General features: G+C 47.6%; 1 protein-coding gene across 3 annotated transcripts in view; it reads right to left on the bottom strand.

Moving 5' to 3' along the window:
• SLC35A1 (solute carrier family 35 member A1) overlaps positions 1-27,490 on the bottom strand; it is an 87,931-nt gene that overhangs the window by 7,284 nt on the left and 53,157 nt on the right. For 2 of the 3 annotated variants that reach the window (XM_033938024.1, XM_033938026.1), the window contains exons 6-7: positions 20,279-20,455; positions 18,663-18,797 (exon numbers count right to left, since the gene is read on the bottom strand). In XM_033938024.1, the coding sequence (XP_033793915.1) occupies positions 18,663-18,797; positions 20,279-20,455 (312 nt within the window). The remainder of the gene's footprint in view (positions 1-18,662; positions 18,798-20,278; positions 20,456-27,490) is intronic. The other variant, XM_033938027.1, reaches the window with a different exon arrangement.

The raw sequence follows: 27,490 nt of genomic DNA, 5'->3' as shown, positions 1-27,490 counted from the left end.
CTGGAGCACTGGTCTAGGTCCTGGCAACTCAGCTTCAATGCCAAAAAATGCAAAGTCATGCACCTGGGCAGCCAAAATCCATGCAAGACTTACACCCTTAATGGCAAGATCCTAACAAGAACTGAAGCAGAACGAGACTTAGGGGTGATCGTCAGTGAGAACATGAAGACTGCCAATCAAGTGGAGCAAGCTTCATCCAATGCAAGGCAAATCATAGGTTGCATACGCAGGAGTTTCATCAGCCGTAAGCCTGAAGTCATTATGCCATTGTATAGATCCATGGTGAGGCCCCACCTGGAATACTGTGTGCAATTCTGGAGGCCGCATTACCGTAAGGATGTGCTGAGACTGGAGTCGGTCCAGAGAATGGCCACCCGGATGGTCTCGGGACTCAAGGATCTCCCGTACGAGGAACGGCTGGATAAGTTGCAGCTGTACTCACTCGAGGAACGCAGATCATGATCGAGACATTCAAGTATCTCACGGGCCGCATCGAGGTGGAAGAAGATATCTTCTTTTTCAAGGGTCCCGCAGCAACAAGGGGGCATCCGTGGAAAATCATGGGCGGGAAACTGCACGGGGACACCAGGAAATTCTTTTTCATTGAAAGGGTGGTTGATCGCTGGAAAGCACAGTTACTTACCGTAACAGGTGTTATCCAGGGACAGCAGGCAGATATTCTTAACACATGGGTGACGTCACCGACGGAGCCCTCGGTACGGACCTTTTTAACTAGAAGTTTCTAGTTGGCCGCACCGCACGTGCGCGAGTGCCTTCCCGCCCGACGGGGGAGTGCGTGGTCCCCAGTTAGGATAAGCCAGCTAAGAAGCCAACCCGGGGAGGTGGGTGGGACGTAAGAATATCTGCCTGCTGTCCCTGGATAACACCTGTTACGGTAAGTAACTGTGCTTTATCCCAGGACAAGCAGGCAGCATATTCTTAACACATGGGTGACCTCCAAGCTAACAAAGAGGGAGGGGGGATGGTTGGCCATTATGAAAATAAATTTTGTAACACAGATTGGCCGAAGTGTCCATCCCGTCTGGAGAAAGCATCCAGACAGTAGTGAGTAGTGAACGTGTGAACTGAGGACCAAGTGGCCGCCTTGCAAATTTCCTCGATGGGCGTGGAACGGAGGAAAGCTACAGAAGCAGCCATAGCTCGGACTCTGTGGGCCGTGACAGCTCCTTCCAGTGAGAGACCGGCCCGAGCATAGCAGAATGCAATACAGGCAGCAAGCCAATTAGAAAGCGTCCGTTTGGAGACAGGACGACCCAAACGGTTAGGATCGAAAGACAAAAATAGCTGAGGGGATGTTCGGTGAGCTCTGGTACGGTCAAGGTAGTAAGCAAGGGCACGCTTACAATCCAGCGTGTGCAACGCCTGTTCCCCAGGATGCGAGTGAGGTTTAGGGAAGAAGACGGGCAACACAATGGACTGGTTGAGGTGAAAAGCCGAGACCACCTTGGGAAGGAATTTAGGGTGGGTACGCAGAACAACCTTGTCATGGTGAAAAACAGTGAACGGTGGGTCAGCAACCAGTGCATGCAGTTCGCTAACTCTCCTGGCAGAGGTGATGGCAATTAGGAAAAGCACCTTCCAGGTAAGAAGCCTGAGCGAAGTTGTGGCAAGAGGCTCAAACGGAGGTTTCATGAGTGCTGATAAAACCACATTCAGGTCCCAGACGACAGGAGGAGGCTTGAGAGGCGGCTTGATATTGAAGAGACCTCTCATAAATCTGGAAACCAGAGGATGAGCCGTGAGGGGTTTTCCGAGGATAGGCTCATGAAACGCAGTGATGGCACTGAGGTGGACTCTGATGGAGGTAGACTTGAGGCCAGCATTGGACAGCGAGAGCAAATGATCCAATACAAGTTCCACCGCTAAAGAGGTGGGTTCATGATGATGCCGGAGACACCACGAGGAGAATCTGGTCCACTTGTGATGGTAACATTGGAGGGTGGCCGGTTTCCTGGCGGCGTCCAAAATGAGGCGGACCGGTTGAGATAGATTCTCTGGAGAGGTCAGCCCGAGAGAAACCAAGCTGTCAGGTGGAGCGAGGACAGATTGGGATGCAGTAGAGACTGATGCTGCTGTGTATGTAGAGTAGGAAACACAGGAAGAGGAATGGGCTCCCTGGAGCTGAGTTGGAGCAGGAGGGAGAACCAGTGTTGACGAGGCCACCGAGGGGCGATGAGAATCATGGTGGCTTTGTCCTTGCGGAGCTTGGACAAGGTCCGCAACATCAGAGGAAGTGGAGGGAAGGCATATAGGAATCGATCCCTCCAATCGAGTAGGAATGCATCCGGGGCCAGACGGTGAGGAGAGAAGAGTCTGGAGCAGAATTGGGGCAGCTGATGATTGTGAGGTGCTGCAAAGAGGTCCACCTGCGGAGTGCCCCAGCGAGCAAAGATGGAGAGTAGGGTCGGAGGGTCCAACGTCCACTCGTGAGGTTGAAGGATGCGGCTGAGATTGTCGGCCAGGGAGTTCTGTTCGCCCTGGATATAGACCGCCTTGAGGAAGAGATTGTGGTCCGTGGCCCAGGTCCAGATGCGTAGAGCCTCCAAACAAAGGGGGCGAGATCCGGTGCCGCCTTGCTTGTTTATGTAGTACATGGCGACTTGATTGTCTGTGCACAGGAGGAGAACCTGAGGGCAGAGAAGATGTTGGAAAGCCTTGAGGGCGTAGAACATGGCTCTGAGTTCCAGGAAATTGATGTGATGTCGACGCTCCTGTGGGGTCCAAAGTCCCTGGGTGCGTAGATCTCCTAGGTGAGCTCCCCACGCATAGGGGGACGCATCCGTGGTGATGATCATAGAATGAGGGGGCGGATGAAAGAGCAGACCCCTGGAAAGATTTGAGGAGTTCAACCACCATTGGAGAGATTGCTGAAGAGATGATGTCACAGAGATGGGATGAGAAAGAAGATCCGTAGTCTGCGACCATTGGTTGGCGAGAGTCCATTGAGGCGTGCGGAGGTGGAGACGTGCTAGAGGAAGGACATGTACTGTCGAGGCCATGTGTCCCAGGAGGACCATCATCTGTCGAGCAGGAATGGAGGGGTGTTTGAGCACCTGACGACAGAGATGGAGCAGAGTCCACTGACGATCGGAGGGAAGAAAAGCCCTCATTAGAGTGGTGTCCAGAACAGCTCCGATGAATTGGAGTCGCTGGGTGGGAAGTAAATGCGACTTGGGGTAGTTGATCTCGAACCCCAGGAGGTGGAGGAGAGAGATGGTGTGATGAGTAGCCTGTAGCACAAGTTGAGATGAAGGTGCTTTCACCAACCAATCGTCCAAGTAGGGGAACACCTGGAGGTTGTGAGACCTTAGGAAGGCCGCAACTACTATGAGGCATTTGGTGAAGACTCTGGGTGAGGAAGCGAGGCCAAACGGTAGCACCTTGTACTGATAGTGGCGGTGCGGTACTTGGAACCGCAGATAGCGGCGAGAAGTCGGATTGATGGAGATGTGAGTGTAGGCCTCTTTGAGGTCCAGGGAACATAGCCAGTCGTGTTGAGAAAGAAGAGGGTAGAGCGTGGCAAGGGAGAGCATTCTGAACTTCTCCTTTACCAGACACTTGTTGAGGTCCCTGAGATCGAGAATGGGACGGAGGTCCCCCGTTTTTTTGGGTACCAGGAAGTAGCGGGAGTAGAATCCCTGACCCCATTGATCCGGAGGTACTTCTTCGATGGCATTGAGAAGGAGGAGGGATTGAACCTCCCTCAGGAGGAGGGGGGTTTGAGATGAGTTTGAAGCAGACTCTACGGGAGGGTTGTCTGATGGAAGAGTCTGGAAGTTGAGAGAGTAGCCGTGGCGGATGATGTTGAGGACCCACTGGTCCGATGTGATGACCTCCCAACGGCTGGAGAATATGGTGAGACGACCTCCGATTGGTTGTGGAAGAGGTAGCGAAGGTGGAAGACTGGCTATGCCCTGGAGAGAAGAGTCAAAAGGGCTGAGACTGCTTTGCAGGCTGAAGAGGCTTGGAGGGTTGAGTGGCCTGAGAACGAGCCTGGGTATGGTGTTGTTGTTGACGGGGCCGCCGAGTTTGTTGGGGAGGCGGATTGAGTGGCCTGGCTGAGAACCTGCGCTGATAGGACGACTGAGGTCGATAAGGTCGGGCAGGTGGAGCCTTCTTCTTTGGTTTGATCAGGGTGTCCCACCTGGTTTCATGGGCGGAGAGTTTCTGGGTGGTGGAATCCAGTGACTCTCCAAAAAGTTCATCCCCGAGACAGGGGGCATTGGCTAGACGATCCTGGTGATTGATGTCCAGGTCGGAGACTCTCAGCCAGGCCAGGCGGCGCATGGCTACGGCCATGGCAGAGGCACGGGAGGTGAGCTCGAATGAATCGTATATCGAGCGGACCATAAACTTGCGCAATTGAAGAAGGCCAGAGATGTGCTGTTGGAACAGTGAGACCTTGCGTTCCGGCAGGTACTTTTGGAGGGCGGACAGCTGTTGGACCAAATATTTCATATAAAAAGAAAAATGGAATGAATAGTTGTTCGCCCTGTTGGCCAGCATGGCATTCTGGTAGAGCCTCTTGCCAAACTTGTCCATGGTCTTACCCTCTCTGCCAGGAGGGGTGGAGGCATAGACACTGGAGCCCTGAGTCTTTTTTAAGGTGGATTCAACAAGAAGGGACTCATGGGGCAATTGAGACTTGTCGAACCCTGGGATAGGAATGACACGATAGAGGTTGTCCAGTTTACGGGGGCCCCCGGTACCGTAAGGGGGTTTTCCCAATTTTTGTAAAAAGTCTCCCGTAGGATGTCATGCACGGGGAGCTTGAGGAACTCCTTGGGAGGTTGTTCAAAATCTAAAGCCTCCAGGAAGGCTTGAGATTTTTTTGAGTCAGATTCTAGAGGAAGGGATAGTGCTGCAGACATCTCCCTAAGAAATTTCGAAAAGGAGGACTGCTCTGGTTTGGAGGTGGCATCGGGTGCCGACGGGTCCTCATCAGATGAGGAGGGATCCTCCTCGGTACCGGGAGGGGACTCCTCCCATAAGTCAGGGTCCCGGACTTCTGGTGCATGTCGAGACACCGGGGTGGAAGGTGCGGTATGGCGAGTCTTGGATAAAGATTTTCCAGAGCGCACCGAAACGGTACCAGGAGAAGAGGACCGGCGTCGATCCCGGTCCCGGGAAGTATGACGTTCTGCCTGGTGCCGAGGAGGATCCGTCGTGGTATGGGAGTGAACCACCGAGGGAGGCTTCTTAGCCGGCTTACCTGGCGCCAGAGACGCCGATGCGGGGTCGGGCGGTGTCGAAGTAGACGGTGCCGATTTCTGTGGGACCGCTGTCAATGTCGAGGAGTCCATCGCCGACCCGGTGCCGAACAAAAGAGTTTGTTGAATTTTTCGGTTTTTGAGCGTTCTCTTTTTCAGAGTGGCACTGCGGGTGCAGGAGTCCGCCCGATGCTCCGGACCCAAACACTGCAAACACCAATTGTGTGGGTCAGTGAGGGAGATCGGGCGTGCACACCGCTGGCACTTTTTAAAACCGACCTGCGGGGGCATGAAGGGGAAAACAGCCTCCGCAAAATCGAACCCCGAGGCCTGTATAATGGCAACAGGCCCCGCCGGGGCAAAATCGAAAAAAGGGGAAAAAAGCAAAGTTTTTTTTTGTTTTGTTTTTTTTTACAGATCAAATGAAAAAGAAACCCGAAGGCAAAAGAAGAATAAATAGGAAAAAAGCGCGAGCGGGAAGGCAAAAAAGTGGTTTCAACGGCCGTTGAAAAAACACATGCGTCTTCTTCGCTCCGCGGAAACGAAGAAACTGGGGACCACGCACTCCTCCGTTGGGCGGGAAGGCACTCGCGCACGCGCGGTGCGGCCAACTAGAAACTTCTAGTTAAAAAGGTCCGTACCGAGGGCTCCGTCGGTGACGTCACCCATGTGTTAAGAATATGCTGCCTGCTTGTCCTGGGATAATAGTCTTCCACTTCAGGTTATTGAGGCCAGCAGCGTGCCTGATTTTAAGGCCAAATGGGATAGACACGTGGGATCTATTCACAGAGAAAGGTAGGGGAGGGTCATTGGGGTAAGCAGACAAGATGGGCCGTGGCCCTTATCTGCCGTCTATTTCTATGTTTCTAGTGATCCACAGGGTTCAACACTGACACCAGTGTTATTCAATATTTTCTTGGCACCACTACTACTACTACTAATAGAAGAATGTGGAATTAGGGTTTATTGCTATGCAGATGACATTCTGCTTCTAGCAAAAATAGACTCAATCTCTTTATCATTGAACAAAGTTGTCAGATGTCTTGAGAATATTCAAAGATGGCTGACAAAGAATAAACTAAAGGTGAATTTTGAGAAGAACTTTGGTTGTTGTTTAACAGGTCATCTGCTGGCACCAAACGTACTTCTACAATTTCATGGAAGAGACATACCGCTTGTACAGAAATTTAAATATCTTGGGATTTATATAGATTCCCAACTTTTGTTGTCGAGACAGGTTTCAGAAGTAGTAAAAAAAGGATTTTGTATTAAGATCCTTAAGATCTGTTAGGCTTCTGTTCGATAACAACAACTTTCACATGCTGATTCATGCATTCTTGATATCCTGGCTGGATTATTGTAATACAGTATAGCTTATGCAGACCTTACCAAATTCAATATCAAGCGTTTACAGACATTAAAGAATACAGCTATAAAGTTATTAGGACATAATAGTAAATATGATCATGTTACCCCTCAGCATAAACAATATCATTAGCTCCCGATCATTTACTGAATTTAAAATACTAATACTCACTCATAAATCATTCCACCCACATGGTTCCCGATTATCTTAGTTCCTTATTCTCCAGCACGTACGTTAAAATCAATGCAAGATAATAGGCTGTTTCTTCCAACAGTAAATAGAACAAAATGGGAATCAACTTGTACCAAAGCTTTTTTTTCACTTAGCACCCAGCTTTTGGAATAGTCTTCCAAAAAACATTAGGGCTGAGATGAATAATAAAGCCTTCAAAACACTTCTGAAAATGCACTTTTCCAGCTGGCATTTGGGGCAGACTCCATAACAGTAGATCATATCTATTGCAGGTTCATCAAGCATTCCTTTAAAATATACAAAGTAAGTTTGTTCTCTGAGAATTTTCCTATTTTTAAATGGCGATCCTTTTTTTTAATTTTTAAAATTTTGTTTTAATATACAGTTAGGCCCAGATTCTCTAAAAGTGCGTCCCGATTGTAGGCAGCTGTAGGCGTCCTACAGCTGTCTAATCAGCCAATCGGGATGCACGTTTTTAAAAAAAAAATGCTCCCCAGGCAGGCCTGAAGGCGCCTCCGGGAGCCTAGGGAGACCCGCAAGATGCCTAAGCTCGTCTAAGGGCCTTAGGCGGGCCTTAGGCTGAACCTAGGCGGCCCTACGCGTCTCCCTAGTAGATGAGAAGCTTAAAAATGTAGGCCAGCAAAATGCTGGTCTACATTGTAAGTAAACGCGGCCGCTATACTTATCGCGGCAAGGGATCTCTCTGCCGCTATAAGTATAGCGGGCCGTGGCCCCTGACCGATCACTGGCAGGAGGGTGCCCAAACCCTCCTGCCCAAAGACGCACCCCCCCCGACACTACCGACCGCCCCCCCCTGACACTACCGACCGCCCCCCACCCCGACATTACCGATCCCCCCCCCCGACAATATCGGTCGCTGGCAGGAGGGTGCCCAATCCCTCCTGCCCGAAGACGCACCCCCCCCCCGGCGCTAACAACCCCCACTCCACCAAACCTGTTCTTACAGATGGGTCTTGCACGTCGAGCAAGCAGGCACGCCTCGTCGAAATGAGGCGGGCCCGCCCCTTCCCAGCCCATCCCGCCGAAGCCTAAGGCCTGATTGGCCCAGGCTCTAGAAGCCTGGACCAATCAGGTCTTAGGCATAGCGGGTCCGCCCATCCCCACTTAATCTAAGGCCTGATTGGCCAATCAGACCTTAGACTTAGTAGGGATGGGCGGACCCGCTATTCCTAAGGCCTGATTGGTCCAGGCTTCTAGAGCCTGGGCCAATCAGGCCTTAGGCTTCGGCAGGATGGGGCAGGCCCGCCTCATTTCGACGAGGCGTGCCTGCTTGCTCGACGTGCAAGACCCATCTGTAAGAACAGGTTTGGTGGAGTGGGGGTTGTTAGCGCCGGGGGGGGTGCGTCTTCAGGCAGGAGGGATTGGGCACCCTCCTGCCAGCGACCGATATTGTCGGGGGGGGGGATCGTAATGTCGGGGGGGGGGGGCGATCGGTAGTGTCGGGGGGGGCGCGGTCGGTAGTGTCGGGGAGGGGGGTGCGTCTTCGGGCAGGAGGGTTTGGGCACCCTCCTGCCAGTGATCGGTCAGGGGGCCACGGCCCGCTATACTTATAGCGGCAGAGAGATCCCTTGCCGAGATAAGTGTAGCGGGCCGTGTCTAATCTAACCCGATTCTCTAACCCGCGTCTGTAACATGGACGCCGGTTACAGAATCGGGGTTTAGTTTAGGCCGATTCTGAATAGGACGCCTCTCCCGGGCGTCCTATACAGAATCAGGGCCTAGGTGTCTTGCGGACCTCGCCTTCAATATAGGCGGCCTGCCTGGGGAGCATTTTTTTTAAAAAAACGTGCATCCCGATTGGCTGATTAGACAGCTGTAGGACGCCTACAGCTGCCTACAATCGGGACGCACTTTTAGAGAATCTGGGCCTTAGTGTCTATGTAAACTGCTGAGACCTATGTTAAATATTTGGAGGTACAATATATAAAATTTTAATAAACAATCTGGTAATCCTACCTAGTCCCACACAACCAGTGTTCCCTCCAAGTTGTACAGGGAGATCGCTAACTGCATTCCTACCATGGGGTGGGGGGAATGATTCTTCAATATCATGTTTTCAATTGCTAGGGATAGGCAGGCTCCCTGGAGCCTTTGTTATTGAAAATGTGAAATTGAAACAGCACCCCCCAGTGGCAGGAATGTATGTGGAGGACTCCCAAACTGGTTAGAGGGAACATTGATCTCCAATCCATCCTACAAACAACCCCACCTATCCACCAAACTACTCCACACCCCACCCCCAACCAATAGGTAATAATCGACTAACTCACTTCCTCAACTATCTAACCCTGCAATCCATTTATTTATTTTAGGTATTTGGAGAAGGCGCGGTATACAAATCTAAGGTTTAGTTTAGTTTAGTTTAGTATTTATATACCACCTATCAAAGTTATCTAAGTGGTTTACAATCAGGTACTCAAGCATTTTCCCTATCTGTTCTGGTGGGCTCACTATCTATCTAACATACCTCGGGCAATGGAGGATTGAGTGACTTGCCCAGGGTCACAAGGAGCAGTGTGGGTTTGAACCTACAAGCTCAGGGTGCTGAGGCTGTTGCTCTAACCACTCCGCCACTCCTTCTTCCCAAATCTACAAATAATTATATAATTAAATAGTAGTTACTAACTTTTTTTTTTTTTTTAAAAAGGAAATGCCTTAACTAACTAAACTTACTTTATTAACAGTTTCAGATTCAAACAATGTAGACTACAATGCCATCTATAATAAAGTGAGTGAAGAGTAGTGCAGTGGTTAGAGCAACAGCCTCAGCAAGCACCCTGAGGTTGTGGGTTCAAATCCCATGCTGCTCCTTGTGACCCTGAGCAAGTCACTTAATGCCCCAGGTACATTAGATAGAGTGTAAGACCTCAGGGACATACAGGGGAAAAATGCTTGAGTACCTGAATGTAAACCACTTAGGCTATAGGTGATAAATAAATACTAAAATAAATAATTAAAAATTTTAAATAAAACATTTGGCAGTTATATTTCAGGCATTTACTGTCTCAGAGGCCTACTGATTGAGTGTTTGATGTCAATTGGTCTTTCAGGTAATGTATTAAAATGGATTCAGGGCTTTTTGACTAAACGATCGTATCAAGTCTACAGTGATAATAAACAATCCAGTAGCTGGGTAAACTCTTGCGGAGTGCAGCAGGGCTCCCACCTTTTCACAACATTGTTTAACATTTACCTCACTGGGGAACTTACTTCAAAGCTTAAAAGTCAAATTCTACATTTATGCAGATGACATCACTTTAGTCATCCCCCTTACATCCCTGTCATCTGAAACAAAGAATCACCTGTCATTTATTTTAAATCAGATTGGATTATGGATGACCAAATTCAAACTAAAACTCAACTCTGACAAAATCAAATTTTTCTTAGCAAGCCCAAATGACAAAATGAAAAACTCAACAATTTTTGTGAACGGTCAGGCTTTCCCTATTGAAGATTCCATAAAAATTCTGGGAGTGACCCTGGACCGACACCTTACCCTAAATGTACACACGGACTTTTTGGTTAGAAAATGCTTCTCGATCTTATGGAAACTCAGAACCATCAGAAAATATTTTGACGCAGTATCATTCCGCTTATTGGTTCAATCTTCCATTCTAAGCACACTTGACTACTGCAACATCATTTATTGGGTACCTTAAAAAAAAAAAAACAACCTATAAAGACTCTGAATCATTCAAAATTCAGCGGTTCGACTGATTTTTGGGTTGAGAAAATGGGAACACATCAGTCCCTACTATCAAAAACTTAACTGGCTGCCCTTGGAAGCACGAGTTTTGTTTAAATTTTTTTGCCTTTGCTATAAATCAATTTTTGGCCTGGCCACTATGTATCTGGTTTCTCAATTTAATCTGGACAGTTCCATTAGGTCCACACGCAGAATTCATTTGTTCTCCTTTCCATCCTTTCTGCTACAAAAGATTCCTGGACAGAACTCTTGCCTCCCAGGCAAGTAAATGGAATGACTGGCTGGCTAACATCATCAACCAGTCCTCATCTTACCTCAATTTAAGAAAATGAATAAAAATGAATTTGTTTAACCAATTGTAACCTATGAATCTCGTGTATCACTCCTCCCAACCTGTACCTTATTTCCAATGACTTTGCATTGTAACTTCTTCGACTTTGTATTGTAACTACTTCGATGACTTTGAATTGTAACTACTTCGCTGATTGTCCAGCGCCTCTTGTTGTAAATTGCCTCGAACTATCATAGCTTTGGCGGTATATAAAAATAAAATTATTATTATTATTATTATTATTACTATGTGTTTTTTTCTCCCCCAGAGTGGATATTCAAGCTGAATGCGTTATACAGTAACACAGAAGTAAAGAATGACACGGTGGCTTTTAACCTGCCAAAACAGTGGGAGAAAAAAAGTAGTCACCACGGGTACGTGGTCAAGGCCATTCACCGCTCCCATGGAACGGTGAATGGCCTTGTCTCCGCAGTTAAGGGAGGGAATGCATGCGGTCACCGATCGCGCGGTCCAGCAGCCCCCTCCCTCCTTCCTAACAATTGCCACTGTCCGGGAATCTCCTTCCCTCCCACCTTTGTGGCGATTTTTAATTTTCTCTCAATAAGCAGTCGGAGCCTTGAAATTCCATGTGGCTGCCAGAAAGTTCTTCTCTGACGCAACCGGAAACAGGAAGCTGCGTCAGAGGAGAAGTTTCCGGCAGCCACACATGACTTCACGGCTCCGGTTGCTTGTTGAGAGAAAAATAAAAATCACCACAAAGGTGAGGGGAAGGGAGGGAGACGCTTGGACTGCAGTGAGCAGGAAGAAGGGGGCTGCTGGACCATGCAAAGGGTGCTGAAGGGAAGAGGAGATGGGGGGGCGAGATGAACAGACACTGAAGGGAAATGGGGAAGAGAGAGTGGGGAGAAGACACTGAAGGGAAATGGGGAAGACACCGAAGGTAACTGGATGGAAGGAGGGCATAAAGAGAGAAAAAAAAAACCCACATGCTGGATTGGGGAGCCAGATACCAGATCTGAGGGGAGGAAAGGAGGAGAGAAATGCTAAAAACCACCTGGGGGAGGGAAAGGAAAGATGGAAGGGATGAAAACAGAGATGCCAGACTATGGGGGAGTGGAGGGAAGAAGATGGGTGCCATACCAATGGGGGGGGATGGAAGGGAGAGGCACAGTAACAGAGCATATGGAAAAGGCAGAGAGAAGGCAGACAGTAGATGGAAGGAATTGAATGAGGAGAAGATGAAGAAAGCAGGAAGAGATTACAATATCCCCCACAGAAAAAGAATCAGTTGCAGCAGACAGAACCTGGTCCCACTTCTTCACTATACATTGGCCGGACCTAAACAAAGTCTACAACAAATACAGCCACGCAGCCTATGACTTCAACCACTGCCCCCCATACTTGTTAAAAAACGCCAGTACGTTATTCCACGCTTTCCTTCTACAATGGATACAAACCTTGCTCACAGACGGCCTTTTCCTGCAAGACCTCAGCGAAATCATCATCACTCCGATCCTAAAAGATCCCAAAGGAGCAATTGATCAACCCTCCAACTATAGACCCATAGTCTCAATACCACTTTACGTCAAGCTAATGGAAGGCCTCGTAGCTAAACTCCTAACCGTATACCTAGAAAACCACAACCTACTCCACCCTACACAGTCTGGTTTCAGAACCAATTACAGCCCTGAGACTCTACTAGAATCCCTCATGGACACTGCTAGACAACACCTCAGCACAGGCAAAAAAATTGCTAATTATTCAACTAGATCTCACCGCAACTTTTGACTTAGTAGACCATGGCATCCTACTACAAATATTAGACTCAATAGGAATCATAGGCAAGGTACTTTCATGGTTTAAAGGATTCCTACAATCCAGAACTTACAGAGTAAAGACAAACAATGAAAAATCAGAACCATGCCCCAAGGATCACCTCTATCCCCCACACTATTCAACCTATACATTGCTTCCCTCACCACCTGCCTAGACAAACTAGGCCTGACCTCCTACAGCTATGCAGTAGAGAATGACACGGTGACGGTTTACCCGCGGCCACCGCATTTAAGCCGCGGGTCACCGCCGAAAACGGGGAAGAAAACTAGCAGTCGCTGCGGTGACGGGGACAAGGCCATTCACCGACCGCGGAAACGGTGAACAGGTTTGTCCCCGCGGGCCAATGTACCCCCTTCTAGGAACCGCTATTTCACCGTGCTCCTCATTTGTCAGATCAACCCTTCCTGCCAATCGCAGCAGAAGGGTACCCAACCCCTCCTGCCAGTCCTCCCAATGGCCTCCCCTAAGATCGCCGGCAGGAGGGTACCCAACCCCTCCTGCTGGACCCCCCCCCAACGAACCCTCCCACCCCGGAACCCCCTTAGTCTTACTTTCCAAGTTGGACCGGACAGCTCCTCGCTCGTCTGGCCAGCAGGCCTGCCTCCGTCCAAATGAGGCGGGCCCGCCCCTCCCCTCCCCTGCCTCCCAATGGCCTCCCCTAAGATCGCCGGCAGGAGGGTACCCAACCCCTCCTGCTGGACCCCCGCCCAACGAACCCTCCCACCCCGGAACCCCCTTAGTCTTACTTTCCAAGTTGGACCGGACAGCTCCTCGCTCGTCTGGCCAGCAGGCCTGCCTCCGTCCAAATGAGGCGGGCCCGCCCCTCCCCTCCCCTGCCTCCCAATGGCCTCCCCTAAGATCGCCGGCAGGAGGGTACCCAACCCCTCCTGCTGGACCCCCCCCCAACGAACCCTCCCACCCCGGAACCCCCTTAGTCTTACTTTCCAAGTTGGACCGGACAGCTCCTCGCTCGTCTGGCCAGCAGGCCTGCCTCCGTCCAAATGAGGCGGGCCCGTCCCTCCCCTCCCCTGCCTAACCCACAGGATCCTAGGGCCTGATTGGCCCAAGCACCTAAGGCCCCTCCTATAGCGGGAGTGGCTTTAGGTGCCTAGACCAATCAGGCCCTAGGATCCTGTGGGTTGGGCAGGGTAGGGGCGGGTCCGCCTCATTTGGACGGAGGCAAGCCTGCTGGCCATACGTGTGAGGAGCCGTCCGGTCCAACTTGGAAAGTAAGACTAAGGGGGTTCCGGGGTGGGAGGGTTCGTTGGGGGGGGGGGGTCCAGCAGGAGGGGTTGGGTACCCTCCTGCCGGCGATCTTAGGGGAGGCCATTGGGAGGACCGGCAGGAGAGGTTGGGTACCCTTCTGCTGCGATTGTCGGGAGGGCCGTTGGGGGGTCTACAGGAGGGGTTGGGTGCCCTCCTGCCGTGATCGCTGGGGGGAGGGGAGACTTGCAGCCGTAGCCGCGGTCACTATGCTAATCACGGCAGGGAGATCTTTGCCGCGATTAGGTACAGCGGCCGTAAATAAAGAAAAGTGAATGGGATTGCAGTGGCGGTGACGGGGCGGTGAATGGGGTGGCAGTGGCGGTGACGGGGCGGTGAATGGGGTGGCAGTGGCGGTGATGGGGCGGTGAAGAGGATGGTGAGACGGGGACGGGGCGGTGACGGGGATGGTAAGACGGGGACGGGGCGGTGACGGGGATGGTGAGACGGGGATGGGGCGGTGACGGGGACCAATTTTTTCACCGTGTCATTCTCTACTATGCAGACATCACCATCCTCTTTCCTTTTGACCAACCAGCACCCTCCATGACAGACATGCTGCACAGAACACTAGAAACAGTAGCAACATGGATGAAAGAGCACAAACCGAAACTAAATCCTGACAAAACAAAATTCATCCTCCTCAAAATAGCAAAACCCCAACCATAACAAACCTAGTAATAAACTCTATCACATACCTCATTCAACCCACTCTAAAACTTCTGGGAATGCTGATATATAGAGGCTGTACCATGCAACCACAAATCAACAAAACAATACAAAATCATTCGCAGTCATGAGAAACCTAAGACAAGTTCAAAAATTCTTCGACAGAAAACAATTCCAGTTAGCATTCCAATTCCTAGTCCTTGGTCTACTAGACTACTGCAACATCCTCTATCTCCCTTGCCCTGCAACCATGATAAAACAACTACAAACAGTACAAAACACAGCTCTAAGACTTATCTACTCACTGAGGAAATATGATCACATCACAGTGGCATACCTCGACTCACACTGGCTCCCAATATAAGCAAGAATACATTTCAAATTCTACTGCCTACTATTCAAAGCCTTGTAGTGTTGCTGGGTGTGTGTATCGTTTGTCCGTGTGGGCCTTGTTTTGAGTTAATAAGGGACAATTTTTTCCCCATGTCATTCTCTACATAGAAGATGACGATAGAGATATGTGTTGTACCGTACAAGCAAACTGAAAAGACAGTCTGACACATAAAGCCCAATGAACCCCATGACCACTTTTAGGATATTGTTCGTTATTCAAATTATTTATTTACTTCAAAACAATTTCATCCCTTTTACCTTATACTTTGAGCAGGTCACAAACAAACAAGAAATAATTAAAATCAGAATTAACCTCTTCCAGTATATCCCATGGGTAAAAGTATCAAGGGTTAACTGCTCACTGAAACAGAGAAATAATATAGCAGTTAAAGGCCAATGGCCCATCTAGTTGGCCTATCCGCAGCATCCACTATCTCCTCCTCTCCCATGCTTTCTTGAATTCAGACACAGACTTGTGTCCACCACTCCTACTGGGAGACTATTCCAAGCGTCTACCACCCTTTCTGTACAAATATATTCCCTTAGATTACTCCTGAGCCTATCACCTCTTAACTTTATCCCATGTCCTCTTACTTTGTCATTTCCTTTCAATTGAAAGAGACTCTCCTCATTCATATTTTTGCCACATAGATATTTAAATGTCTCTATCACATCTCCCATATGCCCAAAAATCTAGCCACTGTTGTTTGCTATGGTCTTGCTGAATAGTATCGTCATAAACAACATGTTAAAAACCAAGGCAGCTGAAGTTGGGGAGAGGAGGAGATAGCAGATGCTGCAGATGGGCAGACTGCATGTGCCATTTGGCCTTTATCTGCTGACACGTTTCTATGGCAAGCATAACCTGTTGATGCCAAGTGGCTACCTTATAGTCTGCAGTATTACTAGCTCAAACAGAAAAAAGGACTGGCAGTATAGCCACAGGAACTCAATTTCCCCTTCCCATCCCTGCTGGTTTTGTCACTGTCCCTGCCCCATTCCTGTAAGCTCTGCCTTAACCGCACAAGCCTCGACCACTAATGATTTTAAAGTGTTTGAGGCTTGTGCAGATGAGGACGGAGCTTGCAGAGACAGGGCGGTCACAGGAAAAGAACCCGTGGGGACAGCATGGGAAAATGCGTTCCCGTGGGGACAAGGAAACTATGTCCCGTTGTCATTCTCTATGTCAGTGCTTTCAAACACATAAAACAACTTGTAAAACAGCATTCTCAGACCAGACTGACTGAGGGACATGCACTCAAAGCCCAGAGTGTGATGTGTATCCACAGGTAACTGTGCTGTTTTAACATTTATATATTACTACCAGTGCAAGTTTTCTTCAGCTTTAAGTACACATTTAATAATACAGTCAAACCTCGATTTACGGGTGCTGCGGTTTGCGAGTGTTTTGCAAGACGAGCAAAACATTTGCAAAATCCGCACCTCGGAAACCGAGCTTGCCTCAATTTGCGAGCCCCCCCCCCCTGCGATCTGGCATCACCCCCACCCCCCTGCGATTCAGCATCCCTCCTCACCAACCCCGCTCTGGCACTGGCACCAGCACCAACGCACAGGACATGCCGGTGCTGGAAGATCCTCCCTGTTGCTTGTGCTGGGCCTTGAGCATCTGCGCATGCTCAAGGCCTTCTAGTTCTCGTTCTCTCCGAGATTCTCAGAGATCTCGGAGAGAACGAGAAGTAGAAACCTTTGAGCATGCGCAGACGCTCAAGGCCCAGCACAAGCAACAGGGAGGATCTTCCAGCACTGGTACCGGCATGTCCTGTGCATTGGTGCTGATGCTGGTACCAGAGCGGGGTAAGCGATTGTGTTTGGGTAGGTGGGTGACTGGGGGATACTGGATTGCGGCGGGAGGGGGGGGAGACGCGAGCAGGGAGGGATGCCGGATCGCTGGCAGGTGTGGAGCAGCGCAGGTGGCCTGGGGGGTGGGGAGGTGGAATGAATCAAGCGAGTTTCCCTTACTTTCTATGGGGAAACTCACTTTGATATACGAGTAAATTGGTTTACGAGCATGCTTCTGGAACGAATTATGCTTGTAAACCAAGGTTCCACTGTAATAATAATAATAACAGTTTATATACCGCAGGACCGTGAAGCTCTATGCAGTTTACAATGATTAAAAGATGCTACAAATTGAGTGGAATTAACAAGTTGAAATCTAGTGATTAACATCTTTAGGGATCAGTTATTGAGGAATAAGATTGTGCAGGTTAGTTGCCTAAATACTTAAGGAACAGATATGTTTTTAGGCATTTCCTAAATTCCCCATAAGTAATAGGCATAAGCAATAGTTCCAGATCTTTACCCCATAATACTGCCTGATGTGAGAAAAGATGTTGATGATGTCTTTTAAATTTACATCCTCTAACCGGAGGGGAAACAAAATTCAAGTGTGAGCTTCTCTTATGTCTGTTGGCTGAGAAAGAGAAAAGGTCAATTATATATTTAGGGGCTAAACCGAATAGTACCTTAAAACAAAACCAACCAAACTTAAACTTCACACTTGCCTCCATCGGCAGCCAATGCAGAAGTTGGTAGGAAGGTGTTACATGATCGAACTTCTTCAACCCGAAAATCAGTCTGATCACTGTACAACAGTATTTCAGTGCAATTATTAAGAGCTTGAGATTTCAGACGTGCAAACATCCAGGCTTGTCCCGAAGTCTGGTCTGAGAATAACACCTTCTGAGCACTGTTTTACAAGTTTTTGTTTTTTTAGTTCAAACATTTTATTGATTTTATCAATAAGTACAAAAGTACACAAATGGTAACAAGACAGGATATAGAAAAAGCTGTGCAATCATTATCATAAGTGGTTTTATGTGTTTGAAAGCACTGCCACTCCTTTTTTCTGTTTGAGGAGTTAGTTTACATTCAGGATCTGGCAACTTGGTGTGCCGTGTAATTTCCTCTTGATTCTTTTTGTGGGTATTACTAGCTCAAACATCATCTGACCAATACTAACTTGTTGCGCTCTGTCATAGGAAGCTAATTAAGAATCCCAGGCTATCCCTGTATTCATTCTATCTATCTATCAAAGAAATAAAAATGAATATCAAAAGAAATATAAATGAAGGTTCATAGACAACAGCGCGAAAGACAAAGGCGCGCGCCGACAACTGAGCGCAAGATGGAGGTGCGCGCCGAAGAAAATTACAGTTTTTAGGGGATCCGACGGGGGGTTTTGTTGGGGAGCCCTCCCAGTTTACTTAATAGAGATCGCGCCGGCGTTGTGAGGGGTTTGGGGGGGTTGTAACCCTCCACATTTTACTGTAAACTTAACTTTTTCCCTAAAAACAGGGAAAAAGTGAAGTTTTCAGTAAAATGTGCGGGGTTACAACCCCCCCACCACCCCCCACAACGCGGCGCGATCTCTATTAAGTAAAGTGGGGGGTTTCCCCCCACGCCCCCCCTCCCGTCGGAGCCGTAAAAACTGTAATTTCTGCGGCGCGTGCCTCCGCGCTGCGCTCAATTGTCTGCGCGCACCTTTGTCCCGGCACGCTTTTGACCTGACACCATAAATGAATATCAAAAGAACTGCAGCTTCCATAAAGGACACAACAATATTATTCCACATTAATCGAGAGGCACATCACCACCACAGTGAGTGGGGATAATGGCTATGGGTGTTCTCACAAGAAACAGAATGCCAAAGAATAAAATGGAGGAGCTTACTTATCTGTAAACCAAACAGCACCACAGATGCGATAGTAGAAAGAATGATAGCTGCCGCTGCGGAAAATCCTTTCATGATGTTATCTGTGTACTTTACAACAATGGACGTGTAGAGGCCTCCCATGCTGGCCAGGACTGGGAAGCAAAAGAAGATGCATCCATTAAAATCAAAGAGAGTTAAAACAACTATATATTGGAACCTTGGTTTACGAGCATAATTCGTTCAAGAAGCATGCTCGTAAACCAAATTGCTCGTATATCAAAGGAAGTTTCCCCATAGGAAGTAAGGGAAACTGCTTTGATTGGTTCCACCTCCTCCCCCCCCCTCCACAAGGCTACTGGCGCTGCTCCATTCTCCCCCCCCTTGAGGAATCCGACGCTGTTCCAAACCCCTCCCCGCCATCCAGCTTCCCTCTCCCCGCGAACCGGCATTCCCCCCTGCTCGCGTTGCCCCCCCCTCCACCGCGATCCTACTTTCCCCCCTCCCGAGCAGTCAATGACACCCTTTACCCGACTTGGCACCAGTGCCGGTGCCCGAAGATCCTCCCTCTTCTGGCGCGGCTGGGCGATGCATCGGAGATCCTCCTTCTTCTGGGCTGGGCTGGACTGGCTTTGAGCATTTGCGCATGCTCAAAGCCTTCTGGTCTCGCTCTCTCCGAGATGGAGAGCGAGACCAGAAGGCTTTGAGCATGCGCAAATGCTCAAAGCCAGTCCAGCCCAGCCCAGACCAGAAGAAGGAGGATCTCCAATGCACCGCCCAGCCCAGGCCGCGCCAGAAGAGGGAGGATCTTCGGGCACCGGCACTGGTGCCAAGTCGGGTAAAGGGTGTCATTGACTGCTCGGGGGGGGTGGAAGTAGGATCGCGGTGGAGGGGGGATGCCGGATCGCCAGGGGGGCGCTCGTACAGCGAGGCAAGCTTGGTTTACGAGGCACCAAGTTTGCAAATGTTTTGCTCGTCTTGCAAAACACTCGCAAACTGGTGCACTCGTAAACCGAGGTACCACTGTATTTATATAGATGGCTAAAACACAAAAGAAAAAGAGACTGTGGAAAACAATGATCTTGATGAGGCGTTTACTGTAATGAAATAAAAGTACAAGTCCAAAAGGAATAATGTCCATTTAATGAATAACTGACATATGGTGTAATACGGACCCTACACTGTCTGTGTTTTGGCAAAAAGCCTTCGTCAGAAGTGCTTTTATTCATTCCTGCGTCTCTACGGACAAGGTTTTATTTATTTATCTTTATACCATTGAGTGTATACTGACCTGGACCCCTGAAGAAGGCCGAAACACGTCAGTTATTCATTAAATGGACATTATTCCTTTTGGACTTGCACTTTTATTTCATTACAATAAACGCCTCATCAAGATCATTGTTTTCCACAGTCTCTTTTTCTTTTGTGTTTTGGACCTCCGTTCTTTGACTGTGGAACATCTGACTTTTGCTTTGTTTGCTGATATTTGTATAGATGAAATTTATGCTTTGAAAAAGCATACTACAGAACATTGGTCTTAGTATCTCTTGACTAGATAGAACCATAAAGAAATAAAGTAGATTATCAGTCATACAAAAATATTTGGGGGGTGGGGGAGATCTCTCTAGATACTTACAAATCACAAACCAGACTAGGAATGTGTAGCCAAAGAAAAACCCCTTTTCATTGATTTGATGACCATCCGAAATGTAGACACCAATTAAAGTCACCACTATGCCAGATATGTACATTTGAATATTCCTCACCCACAAAGAGGTGCCAGAACTTTTCAAAACTTTTTCAAAGTAAACCCCTGGAATAGAAGACATGGATTAACAAGTGAGTCAAAAGCATGTGAAGAGCAATAAAGCACAGTTACTTACCGTAACAGGTGTTATCCAGGGACAGCAGGCAGATATTCTTGACTGATGGGTGACGGCACCGACGGAGCCCCGGTACGGACAATTTTAGAGTGATTGCACTTTAAGAACTTGGAAAGTTCTAGCAGGCCGCACCACGCACGCACGAGTGCCTTCCCGCCCGACGGAGGCGCGCGGTCCCCAGTTAGGATAAGCCAGCTATGAAGCCAACCCGGGGAGGTGGGTGGGACGCAAGAATATCTGCCTGCTGTCCCTGGATAACACCTGTTACGGTAAGTAACTGTGCTTTATCCCAGGACAAGCAGGCAGCATATTCTTGACTGATGGGTGACCTCCAAGCTAACAAAAAGAGGGATGGTGGGAAGGTTGGCCATTAGGAAAACAAATTTTGCAAAACAGATTGGCCGAAGTGACCATCCCGTCTGGAGAATGCGTCCAGACAATAGTGAGATGTAAAAGTATGAACTGAGGACCAAGTGGCAGCCTTGCAGATTTCCTCAATAGGAGTGGAACGGAGGAAAGCTACAGATGCTGCCATAGCTCTAATTCTATGGGCCGTGACAGAACCTTCCAGAGTCAGTCCGGTCTGAGCATAACAGAAAGAAATGCACGCTGCGAGCCAATTGGACAGCGTACGTTTAGAAACAGGATGTCCCAATTTATTCGGATCAAAGGACAGAAAGAGTTGAGGGAATGATCTGTGGGGTTTAGTACGGTCTAAGTAGTAAGCTAAAGCCCGCTTACAGTCCAAAGTATGCAAAGCCTGTTCTCCAGAGTGAGAATGAGGTTTCGGAAAGAAAACAGGCAGAACAATGGATTGGTTGAGATGGAATTCAGAGACAACCTTAGGGAGAAACTTTGGATGTGTACGCAGAACCACCTTGTCATGATGAAAGACGGTAAAGGGTGGGTCTGCTACTAGTGCATGGAGCTCACTGACCCTCCTGGCAGAGGTGAGAGCAATCAGGAAGAGAACCTTCCAAGTAAGAAATTTGAAAGAAGCCGTGGCCAAAGGTTCAAACGGAGGTTTCATTAAGGCTGAAAGAACCACGTTAAGATCCCAGATCACAGGAGGAGGTTTAAGAGGTGGTTTCACATTGAAAAGTCCTCGCATGAATCTGGAGACCAAGGGATGAGCTGAAAGGAGTTTCCCATGGACTGGCTCATGAAAAGCAGCAATAGCACTGAGGTGGACTCTGATGGAAGTAGACTTGAGACCAGAATCAGACAAAGAAAGAAGGTAATCCAACACGGTCTCCACAGCAAGGGACGTAGGATTATGATGATGAAGACACCAGGAAGAAAACCGTGTCCAAGTTCTGATGGTAACATTGCAGAGTGGCCGGTTTCCTGGAGGCATCCAGGACAGAACGAACGGGCAGAGATAAAAGAGTATCATTTGAAGTTAGCCCGAGAGATACCAGGCTGTCAGGTGCAGAGACTGGAGGTTGGGATGCAGAAGGGTCTCCTGATGTTGTGTGAGCAGAGAAGGAAATTGTGGAAGTAGAATAGGTTCCCTGGAACTGAGTTGAAGTAGAAGGGAGAACCAATGTTGCCTGGGCCACCGTGGAGCAATCAGAATCATGGTGGCTCTTTCCCTCTTGAGCTTGAACAAGGTTCGCAACATGAGAGGCAGAGGAGGGAAAGCGTACAGGAACAGATTGGACCAATCGAGGAGAAATGCATCCGCTGCCAGACGGTGAGGAGAGTAGAGTCTGGAGCAGAATAGGGGCAGCTGGTGATTGTGAGGAGCTGCAAAGAGGTCTATCTGAGGAGTGCCCCACTGAGCGAAGATGGACTGTAGAGTTAAAGGATCGAGTGTCCACTCGTGAGGCTGAAGAATTCTGCTGAGCTTGTCTGCTAAAGAATTCTGTTCTCCCAATTCTGTGGCCCAAGCCCAAATCTTCTGGGCTTCCTGGCACAAGAGGCGAGAGCCTGTCCCCCCCTGCTTGTTGATGTAATACATCGCAACTTGATTGTCTGTTCACAGCAGGAGGACTTGAGGAAAGAGAAGATGTTGGAAGGCCTTGAGGGCATAAAACATCGCTCAGAGTTCCAGGAAATTGATGTGATGCTTCATTTCCAGGGCTGTCCAAAGTCCTTGAGTTTGGAATTCGTTCAAATGAGCTCCCCAGGCATAAGGGGAGGCGTTGGTGGTGATGACAAGTTGATGAGGAGGTAGATGGAACAAAACACTTCTGGAGAGATTTGAGGATATCAACCACCATTGTAGAGACTGATGAAGAGAGGATGTCACAGATATGTGTCGTGAGCAAGGATCCGTCGCTTGGGACCACTGGGTCGCTAGGGTCCATTGAGGAGTGCGTAGGTGGAGACGTGCGAAGGGTGTGACATGAACTGTGGAGGCCATGTGACCCAAGAGTATCATCATTTGCTTGGCAGAGATGGAACGTTGATGAAGCACCTGCTGACACAGAGATTGGAGAGTGTGAAGACGGTTGGACGGCAGAAAAGCTCTCATGAGGACTGTGTCCAGCACCGCTCCAATGAATTGAAGTCTCTGAGTGGGGATAATATGAGATTTGGGTAGATTGATCTCGAACCCCAGAAGTTGTAGAAACATGATGGTCTGGTTGGTGGCCTGGAGAACTATCTGAGAAGAATCGGCCTTTATCAACCAATCGTCCAGGTAAGGAAACACCTGAAGGTGGTGGGAACGTAGAAAGGCGGCCACCACAATCAGACATTTGGTGAACACTCTTGGAGAGGAGGCCAGACCGAAGGGTAGCACCTTGTATTGGTAATGACAATGGTTGATCATGAAGCGGAGGTACTGTCTGGAGGCCAGATTGACCAGTATGTGAGTGTATGCTTCTTTGAGATCTAGGGAACATAGCCAGTCGCCTTGATTGAGAAGAGGATAAAGAGTAGCTAGAGAAAGCATCTTGAATTTCTCTTTTACCAAGCATTTGTTGAGATCGCGAAGATCTAAAATGGGTCTGAGATCTCCTGTCTTTTTGGGAACTAGAAAGTAACGGGAGTAAAATCCCTGCCCCTTTTGACCCAGAGGAACCTCCTCTATGGCGTTCAGAAGAAGGAGGGATTGAATCTCTTGAAGAAGGAGGGAAGACTGAGAAGTGTTCAAAGCAGACTCTCTTGGCAGACTTTGGGCAGGAAGAGTCTGGAAATTGAGAGAGTAGCCGTGGCGGATGATGTTGAGGACCCACTGATCCGAGGTGATGATTTGAAATGAGTAAGGCGTCCTCCTATGGGCTGCTGAAGATGGGCAGAAGCAGGGAGACTGGCTATGTCCTGGAGAACCAAGTCAAAAGGGTTGAGTTGATTTCTGTGAAGGGGGAGGTTTCACTTGCTGTTGCTGCTGTGCTGGTCTAGCAGCTTGTCTCTGTTGTTGCCTCTGACGCCTGGGTTGCTGCTGGGTCTGAGGTAAAGGACGAGCCACAAATCTACGTTGATAGGCCGATTGTTGGCGAAAAGGCCTAGTAGGTGGGGTCTTCTTCTTTGTCTTAAGGAGAGTGTCCCATCGAGTCTCATGAGCTGAGAGTTTCTGAGTAGTGGAGTCCATGGATTCTCCAAACAGCTCATCCCCCAAACAAGGTGCATTGGCCAGTCGATCTTGATGATTGACATCGAGTTCTGAAACTCTGAGCCAAGTCAGTCGCCGCATAGCTACCGACATAGCCGTGGCCCTAGAGGTCAGCTCAAAGGTGTCATAGATTGTTCTGACCATGAACTTGCGCAGTTGTAAGAGCGATGAAGAAGTTTGGCGAAAGGCAGATTTTTTACAGTCAGGGAGCTATTTCTCAAAAGATGACAAAGTCTGAATGAGATGCTTAAGGTAAAAAGAAAAATGGAAAGCATAGTTCCCTGATCTATTTGCTAGCATCACTCTAAAATTGTCCGTACCGGGGCTCCGTCGGTGCCGTCACCCATCAGTCAAGAATATGCTGCCTGCTTGTCCTGGGATAACATCCATTCACACTACCAGAGAATGAAAGAGGAAACCTGATGTAAACTTTGTGGGAGCAATTTTATCAGAGCTGAGCTGAAAGAAAATACAGTAGCTGTCGAATCATGTTTAATGGCACTACATTTCCTGGTCTAATAGTATATACCCAGCTCTCCATGTGAGTTCAGTCTAACCTAAGTGACCTTAATGTTTTCTCTTTACTTTAAAGATTTGTATTTCATTCCTCCTTACCTAATGTTATGAATATGTTAAATTGAGTGTAATTCTGTCCTTTTTTAAGTATTTTTATTTATTGTATTGTCACCTAACAATTGTAAATTTTAAACTGTACATCGCTTAGAAGTATGATTAAGCGATTAATCAATAAATCTAATAAACTTGAAACTTGAAACAATTTGATTGTCTCCATACTCACCCTTTATAAACTAGTCGCAGAATGAGGGTGGGGGGAGTTCTTGGTCAATGGAAATAAATTTGAATTTCTGGTAAGACTGTTCTTTAGGCTGCATTTTTTTCTGTTTTAGTTTACAAATACCAAACAAAATGGGGGTTTTTTAAATTAGCCTATCATAAACTGATTTTTAACCATATTTCATAGAAAACCACACATAACAATGAATCCCATGAATGGCACTCAACCATAAGGCAAAATCTTTTTAGGAAGGGCAGAGATGGCCGAAATGGTAGAACAGCAGCATTGGGTTTTTAAAAAATGTATTTATCCAATTATTCTTGAATAAAAATAAAGACTGCGATCCGGTCGACATCGTATATCTGGATTTTCAGAAGGTGTTTGACAAGGTTCCGCATGAACGACTACTTTGGAAAATTGCGAGCCATGGAATAGAGAGTGAAATATTCACATGGATTAAAAACTGGCTGGATCATAGGAAACAGAGAGTGGGGGTAAATGGACAATACTCGGACTGTAGGAGCATCACCAGTGGGGTGCCGCAGGGCTCGGTGCTTGGACCCGTGCTCTTCAACATCTTTATAAACGATCTAGACATTGGTATGACGAGTGAGGTAATTAAATTTGCAGACGATACGAAGTTATTCAGAGTAGTGAAGACGCAAGGGGATTGCGAAGATCTGCAACATGACAATCAGGCTGGAGGAATGGGCATCGACATGGCAGATGAGGATCAACGTGGATAAGTGTAAAGTGATGCATGTAGGTAACAAAAATCTCATACACGAATACAGGATGTCTGCGGCGGTACTTGGAGAGACCTCCCAGGAACGAGACTTGGGAGTTCTGATCGACAAGTCAATGAAGCTGTCCGCGCAATGTGCAGCAGCGGCGAAAAGGGCGAACAGAATGCTAGGAATGATAAAGAAGGGGATCACAAACAGATCAGAGAAGGTTATCATGCCGTTGTACCGGGCTATGGTGCGCCCTCACCTGGAGTACTGCCTCCAACACTGGTCGCTGTACATGAAGAAGGACACGGTACTACTTGAAAGGGTCCAGAGAAAGCGACTAAGATGGTTAAGGGACTAGAAGAGTTGCCATACAGTGAAAGATTAGAGAAACTGGGCCTCTTCTCCCTCGAACAGAGGAGATTGCAACAGGACATGATTGAAACATTCAAGGTACTGAAAGGAACAGACTTGGTAGATAAGGACAGGTTGTTCACCCTCTCCAAGGTAGGGAGAACGAGAGGGAACTCTCTAAAATTGAAAGGGGATAGATTCCGTACAAACGTAAGGAAGTTCTTTTTCACCCAGAGAGTGGTAGAAAACTGAAATGCTCTTCCAGAGTCTGTCATAGGGGAAAACACCCTCCAGGGATTCAAAACAAAGTTAGACAAGTTTATGCTGAATCGGAACGTACGCAGGTAGGGCTAGTCTCAGTTAGGACGCTGGTCTTTGATCAGAGGGCCGCCGCATGAGTGGACTGCTGGGCACAATGGACCACCGGTCTGACCCAGCAGCGGCAATTCTTATGTTCACATTTTAACAACAAAGGAAATATAGAATTAGGTCTACAGACCTTAAAACTTTTTGAAATTTCTTAGTCCATATATAGGGGGGGGGAGACAATTCACATTTAGAGAGAATACAAAAGGAATTATTTTCATTTGCAAATCAATTTCATAGTGTTACATCTCCTAAATTGCATAGACCTATTTAACTGGGGTCCATTGGAATTGCCTCAGACTGAGGCACTAGGCAATAAGAAAAAATTGCAACTGGCAGGGTTAAAAAAATATATAGGAATTCTGATCCAGTTGGATCATACACTTGCATGGATATCTTAATTGGAATTTTGTTCCCAGGGCAAGCACATGTTGCCTTAATTCAAGGAACCTCTCTCCTGGTCTGGGTTGTTTTCGAGACATCTGGACATACTAATCTTACTTTCTAAGAAGGTTACTTCTTTAAGCCTAAAAAAATAGTCTTAGAAGTGCCTCCTTATCCTGCTGGAAAACAAATATCACCAGAAGAGTCGAATGACATATGACCTCCTCCTCCAAGGATTCCAGAATATTAGTTATATTCAAAGGACTTGAGGATTCAGACAAAGCCAATGGAGGAGTTTTTTGAAGTTGGCAGGAAATATATTTTATGAAGAGAAGGAAGTCCTTTCTCAGAGTACTTAAATACTTCCTTCAAAAATTTATAAAATAGATCTTTTGCAGACATTGTCAGATTTTTAGGAAAGTTCAAAATCCTAAGTTTCAACATCTTAGTGAAATTTTCAAAGTTCTCTACTTTCCTAGCAAACAATATAGTCTGTCTTGAATTATGGAATATTGAGAGGATTGTAACCCTTGGACCTAGTTAAGACCATGCCACATTGTCCCTATATTAAATCTTTTTGGAATTCAATTTGGCCACAAATTAATAAATTGATGGAAAATCATATAGCAATATCATATGATACAATATTATTTGGAATGATGATGAGGAAAAAAAGTCAAATTTCACCAGAAAATAACAAGCTTTTATTAATCATGACAGGGGTTGCCATTCAACATATAACCAACAATTGGAAAAATTATAATAACCTAAA

Source organism: Geotrypetes seraphini, chromosome 3 (assembly GCF_902459505.1).
Source record: "Geotrypetes seraphini chromosome 3, aGeoSer1.1, whole genome shotgun sequence".
Lineage (NCBI taxonomy): Eukaryota > Metazoa > Chordata > Amphibia > Gymnophiona > Dermophiidae > Geotrypetes > Geotrypetes seraphini.
This window is presented reverse-complemented; position numbering and strand designations above follow the sequence as displayed.